Raw genomic sequence first — 26,424 nt, 5'->3', positions numbered from 1 at the left:
ACACCCGATCCATCGACAGGGCTCTGGGCTCTCCCTCAGAATGCACCCCGCTTCTCACGGCCTTTCCTGTGAGCGCCACGGACTAAGCTGCCTCTTGGCCCACGTCCTTACTCCTACCCTGGGCCCGCTCAAGGCCAGAGTGCCTTCTCCAAGCAGCAGTCAGACCGTGTCTCTGCGGGGCTTAAATCGTGTTCTCACTACTCCCCGGCCGCCTGACCTTCCTTCAAGCATGACACGCACATCTCACCTCGGGGCCTTGGTTGGCACTTGCTCTTCCCGTCTCTCACTTCACCATGTGACACCAGGGGGGTCCCACCTCGCACACCCTTCCTCGAAGAAGTTTTCCTGGGCCACCCTTGTCTGCTCCAGTTCATTTCCTTCATCACTCACTAGTCTATTTTTTGCCTGCCTCTCCTATTAGGATGTAAGTTCTACAAGGACAAAGGCTGTATCTGTCTCATTCACTTAGAATGGTGACTGGCACACGGAAAAAGCTCAACAAACATTTGTTTAATGAATCTGGCCGAGAAACGGGGGGGGGTGCACCAGATGACCTCTGACTTGATTTGGTCAAAAACTGGAGTATAGAGCTCCCTGTGTCCCGGGGTTCCTGTCGCCCTTCCCGGCAGAAGGGGAAGGCAGGGCGGTAGTAAGGGCTGTGGTTTCAGGGGAGAACTTGCCAGCTGGGTGGAGCGCACACCACCAGTGGGTCCCACTTCCTATGGAGGCAAATCCTATAAAAAGCCCCATCTGTCTGTCAGGCCACTGCCCTTCCAGTCCACTCTCTCCCCTCTCAGGTGGCCTCATTGGCTGGGCAGAGCAGGGTAGCTGCAGCCAGACCTGTACATTCTGAGCCTCCTCCATCCCCGGCACACGTGAGAATCACCAGGCAGGCTGCCCCATCCCCCCCCACCCCAAGTCATCTTGGGCATCCCTCTATCTCTATTGCATAACAACGGCCATCTTGTGTCCCATCTCTTTGGGCCACCCATTCTCCTACTCTGTCCCTTAATTTCCGTTAGGGTCATCCCCTTACCCTCTCCACATGTACCTTGATGGGCCCAAGAGAACAGCAAAAGGAGAAAGGGAGGTAAGGATCAAGAAATGTCGGGACCAGCAGTTAGTGTAATGGCTATGTTGCTGGACTCCCATGCAGTCGACCGCGGTTCGAGTCCCAGAGCCGGTGGCTTAAAACTCACACTGGGCACGTGTGCGTGCATGCCCAAGATCCTGAGAGGAGAATGGAGGAGAAGGGATTGTGGCATGGTCATTCCCTTGGGAGGAGATTTCTTGCTTTCTGTCTGTCTCTCTTTCTCTCTGCCTGGTGAGTGCATGCGCCCTATAGCAAAAACCTCTCAAAAAAAAAAAAAAATGTCTGCCAGGAGGTATCCTCAGCCAATCAGAGCACAAAGGTCCCTGACAGAGTGGTGAGGAACTATAGTATGAGACACTGGGGAAGTCACTCTATCTTCCAGTGCCTCGGTCTAAGACAATGTGACTGCAGGTTGTGCGGTGGATATGGACCCTGGACTCTCACATGGCCGACAAGCAGTTCGAGTCTCAGACTGGCGACTTGCTTTCTCACTTTCCCTTTCTCTCTCTCATTCTGTCCCTCTCTGGTCAAAATTTAAATAAATAAATAAAGTTAAATAAAATGATTCATTAAAAAAATTGATATAAGGGAGCATGCACTTGCTGGAGAGAGATGGTGAAAGAGTGAGAAAGCATCCCGGGGAGAAGGCCACGTCACAATGCTTTCTCCACTATTCTCCTCTTGGGATTTTGGGCACACATGCATACGTGCCTGGGGTGTTTTTAAAGCCACTGGGTCAGAGACTAGAACCGCAGTGTTCAGCATGTGAAATCCAGCTGCCTTAACCACCCACCAGCCCCAACAATGAGATCTTTTAGCCTGCGTTTTATGTTCTAGTGGAATTAAAAGAATAAAATATATTAATGCCCATAAAATGCTTTCAAAGACCTAAAGCACTGTACGAATTGTTCACTGTTAATAAGAGAAACAGGTGAAACAAGGAGGGTGGAAAGGGATAGACTGGCAGAAGTAAGAAACCTGGAAGGTTCTGGGGTTTAGGGTGAAAAAATTCTGCTCTGATAATCAGAACTAGGAGGGAGATGGAAAGAGAGGCAGAAACTCACTTCCATCTAGAGAAAAGGCTGAAGGACCCAGAAGAGCAGACAATAAGAAAGAAGCAGAAAGGGCCGGCAGGTGGTGTGGTGGTTAAGGACGCTGGACTCCCACATGGATGACCACTGTTCAAGTCCTGGACCTAACAGCTTGCTTTCTCACTTTCTCTCTCTCTTTCTCTCTCTCTCTTTCTCTCTCTCTCTCTCTCTCTCTCTCACACACACACACACACACACACACTGTCCCTCTCTGTTCACATTCAAATAAATAAATAGAGTTAAATAAAATAATTCTTTAAAGAAAATAAAAGGAGCAGAAACCTCACCATCGAGGTATACTTACTGTAAGCCTTGCCCTTTGCACCTCTGCTTAGGTGAATACTCCCACCTAAATTGACAGAGGGTGGGCCACTTCTCAGTCTGGCTTAAGCAAGGTCTCTCAGGAGGAAGATGATCCCCTTGTAGTTCTACCTGCTCCTCAGCACCCCTTCTCCCTTCTGCAAGGTAACACCTGGCATTTGGAGCTACCAGTTTTCCGAATCTTAAGTTTCTGGTTTTCTGAGCACCCGCAGGTAACAGGGTCACACACATTGCCTCACTAAGGGCTTCTTTTATTGGGGGAGGGGGTCCCTATAGGGTGCGTGCATTTGCCAGAAAGACAGAGAGACAGAAAGCGAGAAATCCCACACCACAATCCCTTCTCCTCCATTCTCTTCTCAGGATCTTGGGCACACATGCCCAGCGTGAGTTTCAAAACACCAGGTCCGGGACTCGAACCGCAGTCGACTACATGGGAGTTCAGCAACATAGACATTACACCAACTGCTGGTCCCACTAAGGGCTCCTAATTCTATATCCTGGAGGTTGAGCAGAGGCTCAGAAAGATACAAGGCTGGCCCAAGACCCAAGATGGTGCAGCTAATAAGAAAAGTGAGAGACCCTAGAGAGAAATGGGCCTCAACTGCTCCTTTGTGAAGCAGCTTTCCTCCTCCTCCCATTTACGAAATCCTTCCTGAAGGCCAAATGTGAACAGCAGAACAGGGTGAAAGAGCAGGGCTAGAAGCAGCTATGGGAGAAGGCACAGACACTGGCTGCACAGAAAGGTGAGGCCAGGCATTTCCACCTCTAGGCCCACCTGACATTTCCTTCCCAAATTCCCAAATTCCCAAATTCGTAATCCCTCCTGGCGTCACACACAGCCCCAACCCCATTTCTCTAAAGGCTGATCCATTCATCAACTCCTCTGTCCCTGCCTGGATACAGCAATTCCTCCAAGCTTCTTGCCTCAGTTTCCCTCTTACCAAGATGAGCCAAGAAGCACTGATGGGGAAACTGAGGGCCAAAAGAGAACATGGCCAATAGAGAGGGGCAGGAGGGTTCCAGACCCAGCACCGTCCTGATCGCCCTCTTCCCACACCTACCCCTTTCTCCCGCCCCCAGGGTCCTGTGACTGTGAACCCTGAATTTTTCTAGGCGGGCCCAGTTGAGCCAAGGGTGGCTTGGCTCGGCTGGCGGGGTAACTGAAACGCATGTGGCTCCCCGCTCCCCGACTTTCCCCAACTCCCCTTTGAGAATTAAGGGAAACCCTTCAAAGACCCTCTAGGTTGGAGCTCGGTCAGTCAGCCACCTCCAGCAGCCGCCAAGACCGCGCCGCACCCCCTAATCGGGTCCCCCTCGCCCGCCCCCGGCTTTCGCCCTCACCTTGACCTGCGCCCGCTCCCCCGCCCGGCGCTTTGCATAAACAAAGAGAGGAGGAGGGACGACACCGGCGCCGCCCCCGCCCCGCTGGCGCCCCCAGCTCCAGTCCCTGGACCCCAAGCCAGGCCCGATCCCCAGCGCTCCTCGCGGCCAGCGGGTCCGCCGGCCTCTTACCTTGGCCTGGCATTTCCGATGACAGGAGAAGCTGCAGACTGCAAGAGGGCGAGACACAGAAAGAAAGTTTTAGCCGCGAGGTCTGGAATGGAAACTCCGGCGAAATCTCCTCCCACCCCGCCCGCAATCCACGCTCGGGAGGGAAGGAGGGAAGGAGGGACGGAGAGAGGGAGGGGGCGGAGGGGAGCGGCCGCTGCAGCTCCCCCGGGCCTGCGGGGCGGGAACGCCCGCCCGGGACTGCGGACCGCGGGCGGAGGCGCCGAGCCCCCATCGCCAGAGCCCCTCCGGGCGCGGGGAGGTGGGAGGAGCAGGGGGGCCTCCTGCTCCCCGCTGGACCCTTGCCAGGGCAGAGGTAGCCCAGACTCAGGTACCAGCCCCGCCAAGGAATAAGGGGGGGGCCTTCTCCCCTTACACACACCCAAAGGCAGGCACTCGCCAACCACCGTCCCATTCACTCTGCCCCAGAGACAGACAGGCAAACCCAGTGCAGGGTCCAGGAGGAGCCCCCCTACCACCCGCACACATAAACACCCATACACACTCACCCAGAACCACTCCCACCCGTGCACACAGCCATGTACACACACGTACAGCCACACACATGCTCACACCAAGGACATCCCATGGCCCGGGGACACCAGCTCACACACAGTTCCATGGGTCTCAGAGTCCGGCCTCACAAAGATTCGTGGACACAGACACACACGGACAGATGCTCATACAAACTTCATGTGCATGAGTTGAAACACATACACTCCTGACATCTCCCCCCTTCCACCACCAAAGCTGGAATCAAATTTCCTATCAGGTTCCTAAAGCCTGGAATGTCCCCAGTCCTGCGGCCCCATCCCCAGAGCCCTGGGACTCCGGAGGGATTTGGCTATGCCTCCCACCAGGTCTCCAGATGGAGCCTGCTGGTTTCTGCACAGATGTATGGCTCCTCTCAGCCCAGGACCTGCTGAAGCAGGTGGGCACTGGTTAGAGAACTGGGGAGGGGAAGGCAGGGACCCCAAATTCCTGACAGCCACAACCCTGAGCCACAGCCAGCTGCTCCTTCTCTCGGACATACAGCCCCCCCACCCCTTCCAGCTTTGAGCCAACCTGATTCTCAGCCACACACACACACACACACAACACACACACACACAGAGAGAGATTAAGGCCTGGAGTGACCGAAAGAGCTTCCCAGGGCTCCCCACAGTAAGGCCTCTGGTTTGTCTGAGGCAGAGCAGGCTGGAGTGGGGGTGGGTGGGGGAGAAGCTTAGAGGCAATCGGGGTGGAGTCTAGGATGTGACCTTGGCTACTGGCCCTAACATGAGACCTTCTTCTCTCGTCCTGGCCCCCGCTCAGTCCTGTGACTCAGTCGGTGCTGAGCAAGGCTTTCCTGACCCCTCCAGCCACCAGGCCCAGCTCAGGGACTTCTCCACCCTGGCCACGCCAGGACATTCCCACCCATCAGCCAGCAAGTCATAGCCATCCATGCTTCTCCTCTCTCCCAACGCCCGCCTCAGGGGGCAGCACGTCCCTTCCAGAAGATGGTCCCTCCCTGACGCCAGCAGCCGCCCACCCCAGGTCTTCTTTGCTGCCCTTGGAATGGACTTGAGGAAGCCTTGGCCGAGGAGTCTAAGCTGGGAGGCCCTCTTTGGGTCATTACCTCCAGAGAGAGGGAACCTCCCCTGAGCCGCCATGTTCCTGCAGTATGAGCTCCTTCAAGATATCTCTCTCTCTCTCTCTCTCTCTCTCTCTCTTTCTTTCTCTCCCCTCGGTTCTATCTCCCTCCCTCTCTTTCTGTCTCCCCCCGCCTTACATACACACAATGCCTGGAACACAGTAGGGGCTGAATCAGTATTTGTTGAGTTGGACTTTACTGAAGCTCATCTGTGGAGTTTATGTGATGGTTTAATTATCCCCAGCTTGCCCTCAGTTCTTTTCCAAGTTGTAATCTGTCCCCACCATCTCATAATCAACGCACCTGTGCGTATCCATTCTGTGCCACCAACCCCTGTCTGGACACTGAGGCCCAAAGAAGGCCAGGGCTCCATCTTCCTCCAGCACACTGCACTTCGGGTGCTTTCTGGAAGGCACCAAGCTCTTTCCTACCTCAGGGCCTTTGCACTTGCTGCTGCCACTGCCTGGAATACTCTCCCTCATCCCAGCAGCCCACTGTTCATTGGGCAGAATTCTTCTTATCCTTCTCAATCCACTCAAAGCCATCTCCTTAAAGAGGCCATCCTTGGGGACCAGCAGAAGGCGTACCAGTTATGTCACTGGACTCCTACGTAGCCAACTGCAGTTCAAGTCTGGACCCAGTGGCCTGAAACTCACGGTGGGCACACATGCATGTGTGTCTGAGATCCCTGGAGGAGAATGGAGGAGAAGGGGTCACAGCGTGGCCATCCCCCCTGGGGGTTGACTTCTCACTTTCCCTCTCACTGTGTGTGTCTCTCTCTCTCCTGGCAAGCACATGTACCCTAAGGCAAAACCTTAAAAAAAAAAAAAAAAAGAGGCCATCCCTTAACACCCAAACAAGAGTAGGTTCCCTGTCATTCTCTCAGTACCCTGGCTACTTCCTCCTTAGTGCAATTCATGATCTGAAGCCATCTTGGGTAATTGCCTGCCAGCTTCTGTATGGTTTGTCTTCCCCACTAGGCTCATGTGTGCAGGGAGTATGCCTGTCTCATTCACACCCAGCAGCCCAGCAGCTAGGACAGGGTTTCAGCCCCATGGGACCATACGGCATCTCTGTGCAAATTAGAAGGTGGCCCACCTCTTGGGCAGACTAGCCCATGACTCAGTGTGTTTGCAGGAACGGTGTCCTTCCTCCAGGCTGATCCAGCCCTGTGCCAGGGTGCTTGGCTTGGTGAGCAAAGCATGGCTGATGCCAGAGCTCTTAGGTAGGTGCCCTTGGCAGTGTGTGGCTAGTATGACCATACAGTGGTCAGGATGGTCAGTGGGCAGTCACTCAGCAAATGCCCTCAAGTGGAGGGCGGATGGAGAGTCCCTGGGCAGCCACAAGAGTGTGCGAGTGTCTCTGTGGCAGCTCTGCCATTGGGAGCAGGGGAAGAACTTCCCTAGCCCCCAGCCCAGAAGACAAAACTCAGTAAACTAAATGCACATAGCAGGTCCCAGCAGGCAGGCATGGCCAAGCCCCCATGAATGGATTCGTATATTTTCAGAAGTACCTGCCCCAGTCCCAAGGAGGCCCTCTGCCCTGAATCGCTCCAGGAAAGCCTCCTTCACATTCTTGGTCATCTTTCTCACCCTTATGAGGGAGTGATTCCTAATCCCTATTTGCATACTTCCCACTACAGTTTGAAGCTTGGGATGCCATTCTGCTGGCTTCTCACTTCCCAGATCAACGCCACATTCAAAGATGTTCCAGAAGGGGAAACTGTGGCAGCCTCCTCCAAGGAGGCCACGAGTGTTTCTTGCCTCTTGGTATTCCCGCTCTTCCACACTCATACCGAATGGGGCTGATTTACATAACCAGCGCGATACTGTAGAAATGATGGTGTGTACCTTCTGAGGCTAAGCCATGAAAAGAATCGTGGTTTTGACATGGGTCTCAGAACACTTGTTCTGGGGAAGTCAGTGACAGTGTTGTGAGGACTCACAAGCAACCCTAAGGAGAGGGCCACGTGGTGAGGAGCTGAGGCCTCCTGCCAACAGCTAGCACCAACTTACTAGCCATGCGAGTGACCCATGTTGGAAGGGGGCTCCCAGCCCTAGTCAAGCCTGAAGATGAATAGAGCTCTGGCTGACATCTTGACTACAACTTTATGAGAGACCCTGACCCAGACCACTCCGCTAAATCACGCATGTATTCTGACCCACTGAAACTATGTGGAATGGTCATTTTCTGTTTGCTTTAAACTGAGAAGTTTTTTGGTTTTTTGTTTTTTAAAGAGGTTTTTGCCCTAGGGTGCATGCACTTACCAGGGAGAGAGAGAGACAGTGAGAGGGAAAATGAGAAATCAACCCCCCCCCAGGGGGGATGGCCGCACCACAATCCCTTCTCCTCCGTTCTCCACCTGGGATTGTGGGCTCCCATGCACACATGCCTGGCATGAATTTCAAGCCACCTAGTCCAGGACTTCAACCACATGGGAGTCCAGTGACAATCATTACACCGTCGGCTGGCTCCGGGAATTTCTTTTTTTTTTTTTAATGCAGCAATAGATGACATACAGAAACCCAAGCACAGGCCCACCCCATGGCCTGGTGGTTATGGCAGGTAAATCCCACATGACAAAACCCAGATCCAGCAACTTGAAAAAAACACCAGGCATGTGCACGTGCATGCCCAAAATCCCAACAGGAGGGAGAAAGGGAGAAGGGGTTGTGGCATGACCATCCCACCGTAGGGGTGCTCTCTCACTTTCTCTGTCTACTGTGAGTGCACACACCCTCTGGCAAATAAAAAGACAGGAATAAGAAAAAGAAACTAGAGCACAGGATCCCTCGGAAAACAGGAGGCCAAAGGTTGGCTGAGGCTGGGAATCAAGACCAGAGACCTACTGTGCTCCTTGCTACCTGCACGCTCCTGTCTCATGCTCCTTATTCCCTCTCCTTCTCCTACTAAGCAATTAGTCACCACATCCCAGAAAGGAACTCCAAAGAGGCTGTGAAGGCCCAACCTTCCTCCCCAGCTTCCCACAACTACACCAATTCAGGCCAGTTACCACGACCAGGTCCTATCTTCATATCCATTTTGTCCCCCTTCAATCTGCAGACCGTTCTCAAGGGCAAATTGGTCATATCGTACTCCTGGTTAGAATGCTGTCCAACTCCTCCACACTTCTTATAAGGCCCTGCTTGACCTGGTCTTGCCTCTCTCTCCAGCCAGTGCCCCAGAAGGGATCTGTGCCTGTCTCACCAAACTCCAACTCTTCAAATGGATCTTGAGTCATCAAGAAGCATGTCTGGAATAGCAAAACTCATATACATCCTTTAAGACCCATTCAAGGACCAGCAGTTGGTGTAATAGCTATGTTGCCGGACTCCCATGTAGTCAACTGTGGTTTGAGTCCCAGACTCGGTGGCTTAAACTTATGCTGAGCGCATGTGTGCGCATGCCCAAGATCCCAAGTGGAGAATGGAGGAGAAGGGATTGCAACATGGCCATCCCCCTGGAGGGTGATTTCTTGCTTTCTGCTTTCTGTCTCTCTGTCTCTCTCTGTCTTTCTGGCAAGCATGCATGCCCTATAGTAAAAAAACCTCTCAAAAAAAAGACCCAGTTCAAAATGTCCCTCCCTGGATAATGAGACATTCAAAGATGCCCTCCCTCTGTGTTCCCAGCATCCTCAGCTCCTACGCCTTGGAAAGCTCTTGTCACTTGGAGGGTCAAGTATTCCTCGATGATTTGCTCTCCTCCCACCACATTCAGCTGCTTCTCTAACCTCTAAGAGAGGTTCTGTTGGACTCTGCAGCTCTGTGTCCTGCCTGGTCCCAGCACAGGGCCTGACATACAGATGGGGCTCGATCAATGAGGAAGAAGTGTCCAGTTGGAAGGTTTACCCACAGTCCAAACCCATGGGACCAAGACTGACCTTCTGGGGCAACAGAACAGAAAAGGAGAATGAGTGACCCCACTCTCCAGCTCCAGCCTGCTGAGAGAGGGCAAGTGGAGTTCCACCCATGGGGGTCAATCAGCATCCCCCCCCCAGCTGCCTCAGTGCAAGCACCGCAGTGATGGAGCCTGGGGAGGGGACAGGGGTGCGGTGCAGAGTAAGGGAGCTCGCTGGTCCTCCGTCCACTGGTCCTGCTACTCATCCACCCACTTGCCTCCTGGGTACATGCACACTGGGCCTCAGCTCATGTGTCTCATGCCTTCGCTGTGATCTGGGACTAGTTACTTAACCAGTCTGAGCCTCCACTTCCTTCTCTGTAAAATCGGGGGATAAGGTCAGCAGATGGTGTGGAGGTTTAGGCAGCTGGTTCTCACATGGCCAACTCCACAGTTTGAATCCTGGACCTGGTGGTTTGAAAATCACACTGTGCACATATGTGTGCGCCCAAAATCCTGAGAGGAGAATGGAGAAGAAGGGACCACAGCGTGGTTTTCCCCTGGGCAATGCTTTCTCACTTTACCTCTGTCTCTCTCTCCGGTGATCACACACGCCCTATACTAAAAGCTGAACAAAAAAGAAGAAGAAGAAGAAAGGAAAAATGAGGTGAAAACAGCATCTACCTCACAGGGCTGTTACTAGCATTCTGTGAGTCCTTGTCATGGTGCCTGGCGCGGGAGCTGCGTGTCGGACTAGCGCTCTTGGCAGCGTCTCCATCACCTTCATCGCCATGGTTACTGTACAGAAGAGCCCCATCTCCTGTCGGGAGACCTGCAACCTAGTCCTGACTGCTGTCCTAAGGCTGCAGGGCCCGAGACAAGTCACGCCCCTTCTCTGGGTTTCCTCTGACCGGCAGCTCCCAGGACAAACCGGGCCTGCACCCTGGCCTTCACCAGATGGCTCAGTGTTTAAAACGCCCGGGCTTTTATTCTCCTTGCAATCTGTTAGGCAGAGGCATTTACTCCAGATCACCAGGGTCCCTTTCTCACACTCATCTGCCAGCCTTATCGCTAAAGTGCCCTCAACCCAGAACCGATAGGCTCCAAGCCTGTGCATAACCCCCGACAGTCTCCCCATCACCTGGCCACCACCACCACTCCCCCCACCCACCCACCAAGACCAGGTTTTGACCTGAAGACATCCCATACCGTCAGCTTGTGGTTGACCACACTGTTCATTGCAAAAAGGACCAATGCCATAGTGGGGACAAGGCAGAAAAACCCCAGCTGCCCCTCTCCTGACATCCCTCAGATGCCTAAGCCTTTCTCGGACACACATCTCAGGATCAGCCCCACCTAGGTGGACTGTGGCCTCCCCGAGCCCCCATGGAAGACCCCAGAACCACAAACCCACCACAGACCCTCCTGACCAGCACCCTGCAGAGCGGCACTGCCACACGAAAGCTGAGCCCCAGGAGCCCCATCTCCACCCAGGGATGTCAACTCCGCCCCCCCAACTGGGCTAGCTGTGGCCAAGAGGGAGCAGAGAACCCTAGTGGGGAGGAGTCCCTGGGTTACCTGCTGAGTGGGGAACTGCACCCCCACCCCAGCCCTTGGCCCAGCTCCTGCCTCAGCTGGGCTGCCAGGACTCTGTCCTGGGGCAGCTTCCTGCCTCTCGGGAACACAGGAAGCCAACATTGTTGGGATCTAAATGGCCTTTTCCTCCTGGACTTGGGTCGGAAAATAATCACACAGCCTTGTTCTGCACCTGACCTCAGCGACAGCCACTCACATGCCGGCCTGGCCTCCGCGTCTTCTCTGGCTGACCAAGAGGCACCGCCACTGATCCCCACCTGCTCAACAGGCCACTCAGCCCTGCCTGCCTGCTCATCTGTGGCCTGGGCTGGAGGTCTGTGGTAGGTAATCTTACACGTCCTTGTGTCTAAGCCACAGAATCCAGATACTTGGCCAAACATTATTCTAGATGTTTCTATGAAGGTATTTTTCAGAAGAGATGAACACTTATAAAATTTTTTTAAAATCACTGTTTAGGGAGCCAGCAGGTGGTATGGTGATTAGGGCACTGGTGTCCCACATGACCAACTATGGTTCAAGTCCCAGACCTGGCAGCTTGCTTTCTCACTTTTCCTCTCTCTCTTTCTCTGTCTCTCTCTGGTCAAATTAAAAAATAATAAGAACAATGAATAAAATTAAGTAAAAATAATCCTTAAAAAAGAGCTCCTATGCATCCCTCAAAACCCAGCCTGCTCAAGCCTTTTCTGCTGACCTTTTCCAAGGCCCAAGCAGTGAAGTGACTTGTCCAAGGTCACACAGGCTCTGAGGGGCAGGACCAGACTACTGCCCCAGCCAATGACAAAGTCCCTGCACCTCTGGGCCTCCATTGTCTCGTCCATCTCTGGCTCCCTCCCATGAGGACCTAGTCCCTAACCTTAGTCCCTGTCTCACTGTCACATACGGGACATCAGTGTTGCTCACAACAAGCCCCCAGGAAAGTGGGACAGGGTCAACTGCTGACCCTACCGCAGGCAGAAGAAACCGGCGAAGAGAAGGGCAGGCCCAGGCCTTGCCAACCCCCTTTGCCTGTATGTCCATCCCATCTGTGTGTCCCCACTGCCTTGGCGCCTTGTCAGCCTCGTCATCTCTGAGTCTCCCAGAACCAGGACTGGGCCCCAGTTCTTTGGCTCCCTTCCCCCACCCCCTTGGGCTATATTACATTAAACATGAAGTGCAGGAGGAAGGGGAGTGGAAGGACATAAACACTCCGGGACCAGCAGCAGGAGGAGCGGGGACAAAGGCCCCCACGTCAAGATTTAGGAAAGTCTCCTCGCTGCCCACTGCCTCCAGCAGACATTCCCTCAGTGCGGCAAGGCCTGTAGATTATGAACTTGAGCCTGGTATCCTGGACATCCCATCCCACCTGTCACCATTCCCTAGCCTCTGATCCACCAATCCAAAGGGTGGCCTTGTGGCCAGAGAACAGAGCGAATTGTTTGGGCCAGACTCAGTACATAGAATGTAGACTCGATTCCCCACACTTTCCTCTTGGGTGGGGAACCACCCATGCAGTCACATCCGGGCCCGTGGATGGATGGATGGATGGATGGATGGATGGAGAAGGGGGGCTGCCACCTCACACCACCATGGCCTCCTGGCTCCAGGACACAGGGAGTTGGTCCACTCCTGCACTCCCAAGCAGGGCACCCATGGCCTAGGCCTGGTGACCCCAGCCCTCTTGCTGCGGCTGACTTGCAGCCTGGGAAGCCAGTTAGGTATTTTCTCTTCTGTGCTGTTAGGCCTGGGCCCTGGTCCTTCTGCAGCCCAGCCCTGCCACCTAGTGGTGTCTCTGGAGTAAAAGTAGCCCTGGCTTTCTTCCCTCTCCCCATCAACTCCCCACCCTCCCTGGCACCCAAGCAGAGCCACCAAACCAGCCTGGCCACTCACCCATCCTTCCCTCTGGTTCACACCAGCAGGGCCAGGCTGGAGCCAGGTGAAACCAGGGCCATCTCGCCCTCACCTTGGGAGCCTGCCATTCGCATGGGGCCAAATGCCCTCTGGACCTGAGCCCTCAGGCCAGGCCAACTGGGAAACAGAACACGGAGACCAAGGCAGAGATGAGCACAAGGTCACAAGGTGAGCGTCCCAAGACCTCCTGCTACCGCCAGCCCCTGCGGCTTTCTACCCTGGCAGCACTGGGGGCCCCTGAGGGGAGGGAAGGAAGGAACCTATGAGTGGGGAGAGAACCAGAGGCTCACTTCTGCAGTGTCCCTGCACAGGGCAGCGTGGGGGCTGTCATGCAGACAAAACGCAAAATCCCACCACCCTCAGCAATTCCTCTCCAACTTCTCCCCGTGGTTCCCACCTTAACCCTAAAATCCCAGGCAGACCTCTTGGGAGGAGAGTGACACCATGTGGCTTCTTTTGGTATTGCAAGAGTTTCCATTGGTCCTGGAAACGGGCTGGGTGTCCAGTGCCCTTTGCCCATGGCAGTCCTTGGAATGCCCTCTGCATACATTCACACACACTCACTCACTTGCACACTTCCAGCTATTAACACCTAGCTGAAACAACTTACCTTCTCTTTTCTACCCCGACCCCACACATACCCTGAAAAATCCCACTTGACTCAGCCAGCTGTGTGCCTTGGCAACAGACATGACTGCGCTCAGCTTCGGTTTCCTCCACTGTAAAGCCGGGATGACCCCAGTACCTTCCAGACACTAACAGCACTTGGTACTCAGGAAGGGCATCCCAGCCCCACTTGGACCTTGGCATGGAGGGAGAAGAGGAGGAGAGAGGACCAGGCAGCAAGGGCCTTGTGAGCAAAGGCTCCAAGCAAGAAAGAGTGCAGACTTGTCAGTGTGTTTGGCACACTTGGCCTGTCTGGGCTCCAAGCAAAGTGCAGCTGGTTTGAGTACGGAGTTGGCACCCGGATGGGGGCCCTGGGGCAGAGAGCCGGGCAGGGCCTACCCCACCAGGCCTTGCAGCCATGGAAGGGTCTATGCTTTGTCTCAAGGCTAGTGGGAACTCCAAAGGCTCCAAGCAGGAAACCAGCGTAGCCAGGTTTCTGGGTTCAAATCCCATGAAAGCTAGCGGAGGAGGATTGCAGACGCTGGGCCAGGAAACAGGGAAAGGCCAAGGGCTGCTATCAGTCTTGGTTGACAGGTGCAGCCTGAGCTGGGTGGGAATGAGGCTGAGGAGCTCACTGGCTTGAGCTGTACAGGGAGGCCCTGGCATTGGGATTAGGAGGGGAGCAAAGGAGAGGAGCTGGTCAGTCACTGAGATGGGGTGCAGGGGCCTCCTGCTGCTTTCATGGTGTGTCATGGACAATACAGACTTCTCTGGCCACAGTGACAGCCAGTCCCAGGCTGTTCCAGGAGCACATGAGAACAGCAAAGGGGAAAGCTGGGTGGCCAGCAAGGCCTCCACCGAGGCTGATCTGGGACCTCTCAATGTCACCCCCAAGGGGCTGCAAGGGAAGGAGTGTGGCTTGGCTTCTTTGCTCCCAGTGCCAGGCTCACAGCACCACACACCTTTCACACACCACCCCGCACCAACCACATGCCACCCATATCCCACCACACACTTCAACCACATGACCTCACTGTCATCCACAAATCCTCCCCACAGCTTCCACACGCCAACTACACACCTTCAACATGCCCTCTGCACGCCGGCCACATGCACACATACCACCTCATGCCACTCATGCACCATCTGTACATCATCCCTATCCTTTCTTCATGAGATTTGTCCCATGCCTGCCACACACACCTGCATGCTTGCCATCCAGTGAGCTCAGCACCCTTTGCCAGACGGGCACGATGCACCAGATCAGGACCCCAGCAAGACAGAATCCCAGCTTGACCCCGCCAATATGCTCCCCACCCCCATGGCCCAAGCCAAGTGCTCACCTTTGCAGGTGCAGCCCTCCCGGGTGATGACCTGGCGGCAGATCCCACAGGGCTTCACCTTCTTGAAGGTCTTCACCTTGAAGTGGTGTGTCTTGGGGGCCTCTAGGTCCTCTGGCTGTGGGAGGAGAGGCACAGGGGTCAGACCGGGGCATAAGGTTGAGGTGCTAGGGGAGGAGTTGGGGGTGCTGGAGAAGTAGGAAGGGACTGTAGGAATGGCCAAAGGAGAGAACAGTGCCCAAGGACAGAGAAAGATGTGAGGGTGACAGGATGCTCATCCCAGACCTCCAAGCGTTCGTGGGGTCAGAGGAATGGATCCGGACAGCACTGGAGACACCAACACCCAGGGATCCAGTCCCCTCCATGGCCTCCCACCATTGCTTTCCCTTTATTTACTTTGTTATTAACACAGGACACAGTAACGTGTGCTAATTTTAATGTATTGCTTAATGAGATGTCACACGTGTGCACACCAAGTGACCGTACCCCAGGAGGCTCCCTCATGACCCCTCCCAGTCAGAGCCTCCCAGAAGGAAGCGCAATTATGACTTCTACCACCAAAGAATCATTTTGCCAGATTTTTTTTTTCAGTTCTGCTATAGGGCATGTGTGCTCACCAGAGAAAGATGGGGGTCAGAGGGGTGAGAAATCACCTCCAGGAGGGATGGCCACACCACAATCCCTTCTCCGTTCTCCTTTTGGGATTTTGAGCACACACACACATGCACCAGCATATTTTTTAAGCTGCCGGGTCCAGGACTCAAATCACGTAGTTGGCCATGAAGACAACCACCACACACCTGCTGGCTCCCATTTTGCCAGATTTTTAAACCTTAAAGGAAGGGAATTATACAGGGCCAGTCCCATGGCCTAATGGTTGAGGGAGCTGGATCCCATGTGGCCAATTGCGCAGTTAAACTCCCAGCCCCGATAGCTTGCAAAACACGCCAGGTGCATGCGTGCCAATGTCTAACGGGATGGAGAAACGGGGGAGAAAGGACCGTGCTGCGACCACGCCCCGCTGGAGGGCGCCTTCTCCTCTTTTTTCTGTCTCTCTCTGATGAGTGCATGTGCCCTCCAACATATGGACAACAACAACAACAAAAGTGCTGGGAACATGTCTTTAAAAATTAATAATTGGGGGCCAGCACTCTGGGTACACGTGCATGTGCGCTCCAAAGCCCAAGCTACCATCTGACCCAGTAATCCCACTCCTTGGTATTTACCCAAAGGACAGGAAAACACTTGCACATCCATGTTTATTGCAGCATTAGTCCTAATTGCTGAGATATGGAATCAACCTAAGTGTCCAAAAGCTTATAGTCATCAGGTTGAAAAACTGTGGCCCACGTACACGAAAGAATACTACTCAGCTATAAGAAACAATGAGACCCTATCATTCGATTGAAAGTGGATGAATATAGAAGACTTAATATTGAACGACGTGAGTCAGACTTTTAAAGATACGCTGTATATCCCCACTCAATATGTACCAAATATCTGCACTCTATCGAAGATGTTGAAAGATCTAAAGACATGATAGTAGAGAGAATATGTGTAGAAAGCAAAGACTGCAAAGGAGGGGAGTAGGTGGAGGAGAGTGAGGCCAAGTGTGAGGAGCAAAAAGAAGAAACATTTAATGGACCAATAAATAAAAAGTTCTCAGTAGTAAAGTAGTGGAAACCAGCAGTTAGCGCAATGACTATGTCGCTGGACTCCCACGTAGTTGACCGCGGTTCGTATCCCAGACCCAGTGGCTTAAAACTCACGCCGGGCGCATGTGCGTGCGTGCCCAAGATCCTGAGAGGAGAATGGAGGAGAAGGGATTGCGGCATGACCATCCCCCCGGGGGGTGATTTCTCGCTTTCTATCTCTATGTCTCTCTCTGTCTGTCTGGCGAGCACACGCACCCTATAGCGAAAAACCTCTCAAAAAAAAAAAAAGTAGTATAGTAGTATATGAACAGTAAATATCATGATGGGGACTTTATGTAAACTGTGAAATTAATCTGAAATTTAAAAAAAAAAAATCTTAAAGGGAGGTCCAGCCAATGGCATGGTAGTTAAGGCAACTTGATCCCACATGACCAACTGTGTAATTCGAGTCCAGGCCTGAATGGTTAGAGAAACATGCCAGCAGCATGTGCATGCATACTGGAAATCCTGAAAGGAAGGTGAGTTGGAGGAGAAGAGATGGCAGCATGACCATCCCCCATGGGAGTGCTGCCCTCACTTTCCCCCTCTCCAACTCTCTCCAGTGAGTGCACACACTTTCTAGCAAATTTTCAAACAGAGAGACCAAGGCACAGAAACAAAGAAAGGCACACACACAGTGAAACAGAATCAGGGACAGAAACCCAGAGAGGCAGAGAGAGAGAGAGGCAGAAGAGGAGGGAGAGAAGAAGAGGGGGATAGAAAGGGGGGCCAGGGACAGAAAAAGACAGAGGCAAGTGACAGACAGACAAGGAGGGGGAAAAGACCAAGGTAAAGGTGGAGATAGAGAGAGGCAAACAGTCACACACAGGAAGTACAAGAGACAGAGACTCAAGAACAGTAAAGAGGGACCCAGAGGATCAAAGAGGGCAGATAACAAAAGGATACAGAAGTTCCCAAAGGCAGGACCAGCAGTTAGCGTAATGGCTATGTCGCTGGACTCCCACGTAGTCGACCGCAGTTCGCGTCCCGGACCCAGTGGCTTAAAACTCATGCCGGGCGCGTGTGGGTGCGTGCCCAAGATCCCGAGAGGAGAATGGAAGAGAAGGGATTGCGGTGTGACCATCCCCCCTGGGGGGTGGTTTTTCACTTTCTGTCTCTTTGTCTTTCTCTGTCTGTCTGGCAAGTGCACGCGCCCTATAGCGAAAACCTCTCCAAAAAAAAAAAAAAGAAGTTCCCAAAGGCCAAACCTGGGAAGATCTGAGGTTCCAAGTACATAATGATAGTACCAGTAATGGCTCCGCCAAGTCCATACTGATGTGGGAAATAAATGGATAAACAGAAAGCTCGAGAAGAGACAGGATATTTACAGAGTCTCTAAGCACCTCTGCACAACACCCTTATAAACTACAACAAGGAAAAGAAGGAGCTTTTCCTGGCAGGCTCCGCTGTAATCATGGGATGAACGTTAGCACCCCCCGTAATGTCACGACTGGAAGTCACACACCACAGAGGGTGCACAGAGAACAGAACATCACTTCTGCAGTGTCCCTGCCAAAAAGTCACAGCCCACATCAAATCAGGAGGAAACCTCAGGTCTACCAGACTGAGGGACAGCCTCCCGATAAACAACCTAGAACACTCAGACATGACAAGGCCATGGAAGTCAAGAGAAGACCAAGGAGATTCCGCCAGAAGGAGACGAGGAGACATGACCAAATGCAACAGCCAATTCTGAACCGGCTGCTCTAGGTGCCCATGTAGGACTTGTTGGGACAACTGACAAACCTGCAGAGGTCTGAGGTTTAGATGGTAGAAAGGCACTAACACCAGCAGATACCACGATGGTTACATCACTGGATTCCCACGTAGTTGACTGCAGTTCGAATCCCGGATCTGACAGCTTAAAACTCATGCCGGGTGCGTGTGCATGCATGCCCAAAATCCCGAGAGGAGAATGGAGGAGAAGAGACTATGGCATGGTCATCCTCCGGGGGTTGATTTCTTGCTTTCTGTGTCTCTTTCTCCAGTAAATGTACACACTCTATAGCAAAAATCTCTCAAAAAAGGAGGAGAAAGAGGAGGAGGAAAGAAGAAGAAGGTAAGAGGCCTCTTTCCTGACTTTGACAGTTGTGCCAGGTTAGGTAGGAAAAAGTCTCCTTGTAGAAAAATTGGGAAAGTATTGGGTGGTCAGAAAAGTCATTACATATTTTTCCATTTTTCTATGCAAAAATGCATCATGACTTTTCCGACAATCCAATAATAAGAGATAACTGGGCATCAGTTCATCAACTTATACCCAAATTGTTCAGGGGGGAAAAAAAGTTATTTGCACCATGTTGACACCTTTTCTGAAATTTCAGAGACATGCAGGGGGCAGATAGTGACACAGTGATAAATATGACATTTTGCAAGGTCGACCCATGCCAGAAGGTTTTGAGTTTGCCTTAGGGGAGCTAGACTTCTCTGGGTACACTGGAAACGTGTGTGCCCATGACCTGGGGCTGGCTGAGGCTGGAGGTGGACTGCATCATCAAAACCCTATCAGAGATGCTGACTCTGTCTCTCTCACTCAAGATTAAATAGAAAGATTCATAAAAGCAAGAAATGAAAACTCTTAAAAAGAGAACGAGAGGAGCAGCCAGGTAGAGATGGCAAGAGATAGGGGCAGCAGAGACAACTGCCCAGGGTAGAGGTGAAGGGAGCAGAGGACAGGGAAGCCCGGCTGGGAGCCCAGCAGTGTCCCCTGGTGGCTATGGGGGGTCAGCAAGACTGGGCTGGGCAAGTCCAGTAGCCACCCTGCTAGATTCCCATATTCCTGAGAGCTGGGTTCTAGGAACTGCAGCAGGGGTGAGGTGGGAGTGGAGGGGCAGGGGGACTGCCCAGCTCCAGGCCCAACTCCGTGTCCCCTGTCCCACAGGAAGGGGCAGGTATGTCTCCTCCATTCTCAAGGTCTCGCCCCCTTGCTTCCCCATCTCTGGTCCAGGTTATCTGCCTCCACATTGATCTCCATCACACACATTCCAGGAAGGGGCCCAGCCCAGGCTCAACCGCAGAGGGGACTTAGGGTTCAATTTAAGGGCCAGCTGGGGGAGACAAGCAGGAAACCCTAAATCCAGCCCTCCCAGTCCTACTCCAGCACCCCTCCCAAGCCTGCCCCACCCTTCTAAGTCAGGCTTAGCTTTGGGGTCATTTAGCACCCCCAAACTTTCCTCCCCACACCTGAAATCTAGCCCTTTGCCCAAGCCCAAGAAAATTAGTGTGTCCCTAAGCACAGTAGAGGTAGTGGAGTCTCCCAAAAGTAAACAGACTAGCAGCAAGTGGAATCTTCTAGATGTTAAGCAAACACCCAGGCTTCCCTCCAGACACTGGTTTGCCCCCCCCCCTTCCCCCTGCCTGTACAGCCCCATAAAATCTGAGTTTACAAAATGTCAGCCCCGGCAGGCCTGGTGGGCAGGGTTGGGGTTTCAGATACACTCTCCGACCTGCCCACGGCCTCTCTGAGCAGCCCCAGAGCAGAGCAGAGCCCTAGCACACTCCTGCCCACCATCCCAACTCACCAGGGCTCTGACTCAGGGAGCACTGGGATAGGAGCTTGGAGACCTGCTTCCAGGCTGTGTGGCCTCAAGGACATCAGTGGCTGTTTCTGGGCCTCAGAGTCCCCACATGGAAATGAAGGATTCAGACCAGACAGACTGAGTGTGGACAGAGTGGGGTCTACGATGAGACCGTCCGATAAAGGGACTGGGACAGGAACATATGAGGATTACAGAGAGCGGAATGTCTGAGACACCACCCTTGGTGAGGGGCTGGGAGGCCCTGGTGGGAGCGAGGAAACCAGCTCTGCCATCCCTAGCACTGGCCCCACTGTGGACAGGTACTGGGAGTCTTGGCAGAAAGCCAGAGAAAGGGGTTACCTCCATCTTCAAATATCTGAAGGAGCTGTCCCTGTAAGAAGGGACCAGACACAGTCTGTGAAGTTTGCAAAGACAACAAAAGCCAGTGGGTGATGCTGTGTGCAAGGGGGCTCAGTTGGACTCAATAGGAGGATTGTGGGTTGGCCATTCCTCTAGAGAATGATAATGATTTCTCCCTCTCTGTCTCTCTCCACACAGGCACCCTATAGCCAAAAAGATTAAAAACAAAAGAAAGAAAGAAAAAAAAAAAACCACAAATTTCTTAAGAATAAAATGTTAAAGGACCACCAGATGGCACAGTGGTTAAGGCACTGAACTCGCACACAGCCAAACACTGCTCGAGTCCCATATCCAGCAGCTTGGAACTCATGCTGGGTTCATGTGTGTACGTGCCCGAAATCCCAAGAAGAGAATGGGGAAGGGATTGCAGTGTGGCCATCCCCCTGAGGGGGGATTTCTCACTTTCTCTCTCTCTCTGTCACTCTTCCTGTCTCTTCTGTGAGCGCAAGCACCCTATAGCAAAAATCTCTCTTTAAAAAAAAAAAAAAGAAGAGGAATCAGACATTAAATCCCAAGAGAATGGAAGAAAAGGATTGCAGGGAGGTCATTACCCCCCTAGAGTTCTCTCTCTCTTTCTATTTCTCTCCCCAGCAAGTTCACACATAGCAAAACTAAGAAAGAAAAGAATCAAATGTTAAAACCTGGGCTAAGGAAAATCGGGGTATCTAACCCCCTCCGTCCCCCCAGGCTTGCTCTGCAGGTACAGGCAGAGGCTGTAAAGAGCCCCATAAAGTTCAAGTGCCATTCAAGTATAATGGCTTGTTATGACAATGATCATCATTTTTCCTGACGAGTGGCAGACGGCTTCATGAAGCATGCCCCCCTTGCCTGGCTGGGCGAGCTGGCAGAGCTCAGGGGCAGAAAAAGGAGGGCTGCAGCAGCAAGCTGCCTGTCTCTTCAACCCCACCTCCTTTAAGAGCCAGAGCCCAGAAAGGGGCCAGGGGTGCCAGCCCTGAAGTCATCCCTCCAACCTTCCAAGCCCAGAGCCAAGCCCTGCCACGTGCCCACGCAGCCTCAGAGGGTAGGTGCCCTCAAGGACATCCTTTCCCTTCCTCCATTCAGCAGAGCCTGCCTGCCAGGGCAGCCCAGCCAGAGGGGTGCGGCACATCTGGCTGGGACAACCTTGGCGGGAGTCCTTGGCCCTGGGGTGGGAAAGGCTGTTTATTGGTTCCTCCCCTGCCCCACGGGGGCAGAATCGCAGGGGGAGAGGGGATGGTGATGAAAGAGGGTAATAACCCAAGCCTTCCTTCAGCTCAGGGGCTCCTCTACAAGAAACTTCCCCAGCCCATCCCCAACCTCCATCCCCTGCAAGGCTCCCTGTGGCCAAGCAGCCCCCATGACCTGGGGAGAGGGCAGAAATCTGTGCTGCAAAACGGGCCTGGAACAGACCTGGGAGGCCAACTCCACCCTCCCCCTGCCTTCTGGAATCAACCCTTCAATGCTCCTTCACCCCTAGGCTGGGAGGCCTGGTTGGCATCAGGCCTCACTTCCATGGGAAGACTAGGATCCCCAGTGGAGCTGCAGGCTGGCCCTGGGAGCCTGCTGGGCATTCAAGCACCTCAGGCTCTCCCTGCCCCTCCTCACCTTCACATCCACACCAAAGCTCCCCACTCCAGCCCCTAGCCAGCTAATGGCTTGACCATGTCTTGGTCGCCCTGGGTGGAAAACTCTGAGTCACACTCAACTCCTCCCTGCCCTCCCCCCAGTTCGATCCATTGCCAGATCCTATGAATCTCGCCTCACTCATTCCTCTTGCACTTTTTAATCCCACTGTCTTTGCCCTATTTGAGGCCTTGTCATTTCTGCCAAGGACTGTTGCAACAGCTTCCTGGACCCCTGACTCTGGAACTCTCCCAGCCTACAGCCTCCACACAGTCTCCTAGGAGCACCCTACAGCACTGTGGGATCACCAATACCCCCATTCACCCCACCTCAAACACTTCCATGACTCTGCATGTATCCAGGAAAAAACCTGCATTCCCAGGCCTTGGTCTGTACCCAGTCCACCTGCCAGTCTCAGTCCCCAAGATCCCATCCCTGACTCCACCTGGCCCTGCCCCAAGTCTGCTAGGCTCTGCTCCATGTTCATCCAGTTACACCTCTGAGCCTCTACCTGGCTGTTCCTTCTTCACAGAATGGCCTTCCTCTCTTCCTGGCTTGTCTAATTTATTTATTTATTTATTTATTTATTTATTTACTTATTTCTCTCTCTCTCTCTCTGTCTCTCTCTCTCTCTGTCTCTCTCTCTCTCTCTTTCTTTTCCTTTTTAGAGAGATTTTTGCTATAGGGCACATGTACTCGCCAGAGAGACAGAGAGAGACAGAGAGACAGAAAGCAAAAAATCACCTCCTGGGGAATGGCCACACCACAATCTCTTCTCTCCCATTCTTTTCTTGGGATCTTGGGCACACACATGCATGCACCTGGCGTGAGTTTCAAGCCACTGGTTCTGGGACTCGAACCACTGTCAACTACATGGAAGTCCAGCAACATAAACATGTCAGAGTCATACGTTTTTAACTAGAAAATATATATTTTTTTTTATTTTGCCATAGGGCACATGCACTCATCAGAAACCAATAGAGATAAAGGAGAGAGAGAGAGAAATCACCCCCCAGGGGGGATGGCTATGCTGCAATCCCTTCTCCATTCTCCTCACAGGATTTTGGGCATGCAAGCACACACCTGCACCCAGCACATTTTTCAAGTCACCAGGTCCAGGACTTGACTCATGCGGTTGGCTACATGGGATCCACCTGCCCTAACCCCCATACTATCTGCTGGCCCTGCCTGTCTAATTTCTAGGCACCCTAAAAGACTAATTCAAACCTCATCTTCTTAGGGAAGGAAGGTCTTCCCAGACACCCCTCAACTACTGTCTGAATCAATCTTTCCACCTGCCATCTTCTATTACTTTGAAAAGTTTAAAAGCTTTTAAAAAGATGAACAGGTCGTTCACCTGGATTGGCCCATTGTCAACATTTTACCCCTTGTGCCCTCTCTGTTGCTCTGTCCTCTGCATAATCATAACAGAATGACCACACAGGAAATTCAATGTCACTACAATCCTACCACCTAATGTGCCAGTCATATGCTAATTTCCCCTACTGCTCCCAAAACTCCCATTATAGCTGGGTCTTTGCTTTTGTTTTGATTTTGGATTCAGGATCCAATCAAGACCATGGGTTACATTTAGCTACTGGATCTCTTCCAACTTTTAATCTAAACATATTATTCATCTTCGTATTTGCCTTTTGTGACATTGCCATCTTTACTTTTTTTTAATTTTAGGTTTTGCCATGGGGCATGTGCGCTTGCTGGAGAGAGACAGAGAGAGGCAAAGTGAGAAATCACCCCTGCCCCAGGAGAATGGACATACTGCATGCAATCCCTTCTCCATTCTCCTCCTGGAATTTTGGGCATGCATGCACACACTCCTAGCATGATTTTCAAGTCCCTGGGTCCAGGACTCAAACCATGGTCAGCCATGTGGGAGTCCAGCCCCTTCACCATCATGCCACCTGCTGGCCCCAACAGTGCCATCTTAAAGATCCCATTCTGTTTTGCCGAATGTTGCTCGATCTGGATTGGTCTGATCCTTTCCAGGCTAAAGCTTTGGGGAGGACTGACCTCGGTGTCCCTGCTTCTTCTGGTTGTTCTTTCTTTGTGCCTCCTTATAGTATTTGATGCATCTACCTGCTCCTCCACTGTTAGCTGAGAGATGTCAGGCAAGTGGCTTACCCACTCTCTGCCTCACTTGACTCATCTGTCAAATGGGCCAATAATACCGGGTCAACAGAAAAGTCATGACATATTTTTCTATATTTTTTTCTATGCAAAAAATGCATCATAACTATTCCAACAACCCAATAGTAACCACACAAGGAAGGCTATGAGGATTGAATGAGATGATGCCTATGAAGCAGCTGGAACTTTGCCCAGCATGCAGTCAGCACCCAGTCAGGGTGAGTGCTAACATCTGCGGCCACCCCTGGTGTGTGCTCTGGAAACCCCAACAGGCAGCACACGTCTGCATGCAATTCTGCTCTGGGAGGTCATGTCCCAGCACCGCATCAGCTTCAAATGAGTCTGAAGAGTAGAAACAAGTGGACTTGCTGCCAGGCCTTGGTTCCCTGTTGTGTGGTTACATCCCATTCCCACAGACTTGCCCTCAAGGGAGAGAGAACATGGGGTCACCCTCTTCACCAGCCACAGACATCAGGCACTGGCATAGCCAGCTAGCCGCAGAGGGCACTTGTTTTTATTTTTTATTCTTTATTTATTATTTTTATTTTGTTTACTATAGAGCACACTTTGAGAGAGGAAATACCAAAGCATGCTCCAGGAGGGATGACCACACTGCAATCCCTTCTTCTCCACTTTCCTTTTGGATTTTGGGCACATACACACAGGCACCTGGGGTATTCTTCAAGCCACCAGGTCCAGGACTCCAGCTGTGCAGTGGGCCATGTGGGATCCAACTGCCTTAACCACCACGCCACCTGCTGGCTCAGGAGGGCATTCTTTGACTGGAATTCCATGGGAGAAAGGACAGAGATCCACATTTCCAGAGCTCCTCCCCAGGTCTTAGGGCAAGCTGAGGCTTTAAGAGCCCAAGATTCATTCTTTTCCAGCTGGAACCATCGAGAAAGTTCAAGAGAAAAAGAAAAAAAAAAAAAAAAAGAAGGTTCCTGCTGTGAAGAAGCCACCAAGAAAAAAGTTCCTACTTTGCCAGAAACCCTTAAGAAAAAGCGAAGGACTTTTGCGGAGCTGAAGCTCAAGCACCTGAGAAAGAAGTTTGCTCAAAAGGTGTTTCAAAGGGCAAGGAGGAAGCTTACCTATGAAAAAAGCTAAGCACCATCATAAGGAATACAGACAGATATACAGAACTGAGATTCACATGGCCAGGATGGCAAGAAAAGCTGGCAACTTCTATGTACCTACAGAACCTAAATTGGTGTTTATCATCAGGATCAGAGGAATCGATGGAGTGAGCCCAAAGGTTTGAAAGGTGTTGCAGCTTCTTCGTCTTCACTAGATCTTCAATGGCACCTTTGTTAAGCTCAATAAGGCCTCAATTAACATGCTGAATTGTGGAATCATATTTTACATAGGGGTACCCGAACCTAAAGTCGGTAAATGAACTAATCTACAAGTGTGGTTATGGCAAAATCAATAAAAAGCGAACTGCTTTGACAGATAACTCTGATTGCTCATCTCTTGGTAAATTTGGCATCGTCTGCTTGGAGGATCTGATTCATGAAATCTATACTGTTGGAAAACGCTTCAAAGAAGCAAATAACTTCCTGTGGCCCTCCAAATTATCTTCTCCACGAGGTGGAATGAAGAAAAAGACCACCCATTTTGTAGAAGGTGGAGATGCTGGCACCAGGGAAGACCAGGTCAACAGACTTACTAGAAGGATGAACTAAAGTATCCACCATGATTATTTTTGTAATCTGGTCAGTAAATAGAGTGGCTGTTTTCAGTTGTATTAGTAACCTTTTTTTGTTAGTTTGCCTCTGCCTTCCCTTAACTATTATGGCACATCTTGGTGCTTGGTAAAATTAAACCAAAACTTCCGCAAGACTAGGGTCCATTTTATCTTTTGTGAAAATCACTTAGGGACTTATGAAAGGCTTTTCCTACACCAGGAAGACCTTCTGTTTCCCCTTTGAATTGTGCTGAGTAAAAAAATGGGTTTTATTCGAAGAAAGCTTATTTCAAGGCATTCATGCATGATTTGTAGATAAGGTAATAAAATAAAGGTTGGTTCACCAAAAATGTAAAAAAAAAAAAAAAAAAAAAAAAAAAAAGAGGCCAAGATTAAACCTGGCCGCCCC

General features: G+C 51.9%; 1 protein-coding gene and 1 pseudogene across 1 annotated transcript in view; one reads left to right on the top strand and one right to left on the bottom strand.

Annotated features, from left to right (window-relative positions):
• The window catches only part of LOC102485220 (ras association domain-containing protein 5-like), a 155,234-nt gene that overhangs the window by 87,267 nt on the left and 41,543 nt on the right, over positions 1-26,424 (bottom strand). The window contains exons 3-4 of the mRNA XM_006157467.1: positions 14,956-15,070; positions 4,018-4,055 (exon numbers count right to left, since the gene is read on the bottom strand). Of these exons, the coding sequence (XP_006157529.1) occupies positions 4,018-4,055; positions 14,956-15,070 (153 nt within the window). The remainder of the gene's footprint in view (positions 1-4,017; positions 4,056-14,955; positions 15,071-26,424) is intronic.
• LOC114009482 (60S ribosomal protein L7 pseudogene) lies at positions 20,385-26,061 on the top strand (annotated as a pseudogene).

Source organism: Tupaia chinensis, unplaced genomic scaffold (genome assembly GCF_000334495.1).
Source record: "Tupaia chinensis unplaced genomic scaffold, TupChi_1.0 Scaffold000542_1, whole genome shotgun sequence".
Lineage (NCBI taxonomy): Eukaryota > Metazoa > Chordata > Mammalia > Scandentia > Tupaiidae > Tupaia > Tupaia belangeri.
The sequence above is the reverse complement of the archived record's forward strand: the minus strand, read 5'-3'. Positions and strand labels throughout refer to the sequence as shown.